The sequence below is a fragment of the Cyprinodon variegatus genome, unplaced genomic scaffold (assembly GCF_000732505.1).
Source record: "Cyprinodon variegatus isolate N-32 unplaced genomic scaffold, C_variegatus-1.0 Scaffold752, whole genome shotgun sequence".
NCBI lineage: Eukaryota > Metazoa > Chordata > Actinopteri > Cyprinodontiformes > Cyprinodontidae > Cyprinodon > Cyprinodon variegatus.
Genome location: NW_015151205.1, coordinates 304,613 through 307,371, shown reverse-complemented (window position 1 = coordinate 307,371; position 2,759 = coordinate 304,613). Strand labels below are relative to the sequence as shown.

The 2,759-nt window shown below is 44.0% G+C and overlaps 1 protein-coding gene across 4 annotated transcripts in view; it reads right to left on the bottom strand.

The window, feature by feature from the left end:
- LOC107098166 (BTB/POZ domain-containing protein 6-B-like) overlaps window positions 1–2,753 on the bottom strand; it is a 5,955-nt gene extending 3,202 nt beyond the window's left edge. Inside the window, exons 1-2 of one of the 4 annotated variants that reach the window (XM_015395671.1) lie at window positions 2,557–2,753; window positions 1,546–1,790 (exon numbers count right to left, since the gene is read on the bottom strand). In XM_015395671.1, coding sequence (XP_015251157.1) covers window positions 1,546–1,757 — 212 coding nt within the window. In that variant the 5' untranslated portion in view covers window positions 1,758–1,790; window positions 2,557–2,753. The other 3 variants (XM_015395672.1, XM_015395670.1, XM_015395673.1) reach the window with 3 other exon arrangements.
- Between the last annotated feature and the right edge of the window lie 6 nt (window positions 2,754–2,759).

Here is a 2,759-nt window from a genome sequence, read left to right as displayed (position 1 = left end):
AATTTTGGAGTCTTTGTTTTTATCCTTGTGGTATCGAAAATGGTATCGAGTATCGAATATTTTCCTTAGTATCGGTATCGAGTTGAAAAAGTTTATTATCGTGACAACCCTACCGGACACACGATCCATACCGGCGGCACGATCCGTAAAGGAAGCACGATCCGTACCATCGGCTCATTAGTGAAATGTGCAACCAGATATTGATCCTGGTCGCCATTAATAATGGAATTATGTTACTAAAAGGGCTTTTTTCTATCGTTAAATCACTAAAGAATGCTGATACACATCTTTAAAAAATGTTTTGTTAAATGTTAAATCAAAGATGACCCGGATGTTTACCTGGTTAACAGGTATGAGCCGATGGTACGGATCGTGCTTCCGGTACGGATCGTGCTTCCGGCACTGGGAAACAATCAGGAAGTAACTTTAACAACAGTTTTATCCAGCCGCTCTCTCTCTCTGTTATTGTAGCTCTATGCCGTCTACCAACATTCTCCTTCTCATGGTTTTTATATTTTGTGGCGTAAACTAGGAGTCAGGTTTAGACTGAGAAGGAGGTCCATGAAATATCACGATATTTAAAATATTGCGATGCATCGTGATGCATTGCGATATTTTCATTGAACACTGTTAGAAAGAAATAACGGCATTAGGACCTGCTGAGTGGGATCTGGATGCTGTCTCTAACTAATTTCATATAAAGATGTATTTAATGAAATGACTTTTGGAGAATTTGCCATGAAAAAATACACAGATATGACTATAACTGGAACACTGACAAAAAATGCGTAGGATTTATAGAACTTAAAATAAACTAAGGATGATCAGTGGCGTTTATATGGCCTCAGGTCCTTTAAACCAGTGAGATAAAAACAAATGTATGATTTTTTTTTTATTTTAAAGCCAAAAATGATCCAATCATCCGACTTCAATGGAGCCGGGCTAATTTTATTTTTGTTTATAAATGACTCGTCGCAGTTTCTAGCAGCCGGAAACGCTTGTGACACGAGGCAGCGTGCGTCAACACAGCGACATCTGCTGGACTGGAAGGTATTTTCAGCTGATTTGCAACAAACATTCAAATATTTTATTTATTCTTTTTTTTTTACTAAGAATCGATACTTGGTGTCGAGAATCGATGCAGCAGATCACAAAAATTAGAATCGAATTCATCGTCATGACGACTATTTTTAATATATATATTTTAAGGGTGAGCTGTTATGTATGAACACTGTTTATGCATCCAGTTCTACATTTTAATAAAAAAATATTTAAAAAAAAGAATAGAACATTTTTCCATTTTAAAAAGTAGAGAACAACAATCGTTCAGTTTGTTTTATAGATAATTTCCTGATTCCCATATTTTCTCAAACCCCTGAACTGATCGTTTGTGATTTTCTTTCTTTTTTCTGGACTGTGATCAGAAACGTTGATCAGAATCATTCTGACAGGATGGGATACGATGTTTAATGTCTGTACGTCATGGGAACCCAGCAGTCGACAGCCGGACCGGCCCACAGCGCCATGGGGGGGTGAGGGTGTTACCTCTCCCTCAGGGTGGGGTGGGCTCCCTGCCAGCTGCGTCTCTCCGCTCCATCCTCCTGGTTTTCTCCCTGGTCGTTTGTGCGAGCGGCGCTCCGCTCCTCGTTGCGCTCGGACTCCTCCGGCTCGCTCAGCTGGATGAAGTTTTTCTTGGTCTCCTCCTCTTCCTCCTCCCCGCCGTGTGGAAGGCTGGTGGAGAAAAGCTCCGCTGCCATCTCCTCTTCCTCCCGTCACAACATGGCCGCTTCCTGTGGATTATAATCCAGATAATCTGACAGCTGCTGGAAACATCAGGATAAAACCTCAGCAGCCTGAACACTTCCTGGAAACTGAAATGGGATCAGAACCAAAGTTAGGACTGGATCTCTGCTCAGCGTTCCCACCTGGAAAACTCACTATCAGGTCAGGGAACCAGAACGGGTCCAGAACTTTGGATCAGTTCTGGTTCTGCATCAGAAGAGGAGCTCCATCATCCTGGAGCAGAGAGAAGATGCTCCTGATTACCTGATGGAGCCTGGAAAACTGAGCCTGGAAAACAGAGCCTGGAAAACAGAGCCTGGAAAACTGAGCCTGGAAAACAGAGCCTGGAAAACAGAGCCTGGAAAACAGAGCCTGGAAAACTGAGCCTGGAAAACAGAGCCTGGAAAACAGAGCCTGGAAAACTGAGCCTGGAAAACAGAGCCTGGAAAACAGAGCCTGGAGAACAGAGCCTGCAGAACAGAGCCTGGAAAATAGAGGCTGGAAAACAAGACCTGGAAAACAGACCTGGAAAACAGAGCCTGGTAAACAGAGCCTGGAAAATAGAGCCTGAAAAATAGAGCCTGAAAAATAGAGCCTGGAGAACAAGACCTGGAAAACTGAGCCTGGGAAACAGAGCCTGGAAAATAGAGCTTGGAAAACAGAGCCTGGAAAACAGAGCCTGGAAAACAGAGCCTGGAAAACAGACCTTGAAAACAAGACCTGGAAAAAAGACCTGGAAAACTGAGCCTGGAGAACAGAGCCTGGAAAACAGACCTGGAAAACAGAGCCTGGAGAACCGAGCCTGGAATATTTTGGAATCTGGGGGAAAATCCGGTGGTTCTGCAGAGAAAAGCGGATCTTCTGATCTTCTGGATCGGAACCGCAGACTGACTGATGGAGGATCAGATCTCAGAGGTTCTGGGAACACCAGTCCGGTCCGCTCCGGTCCGGTTCCGATGTTCCGGCTCACCGAACCG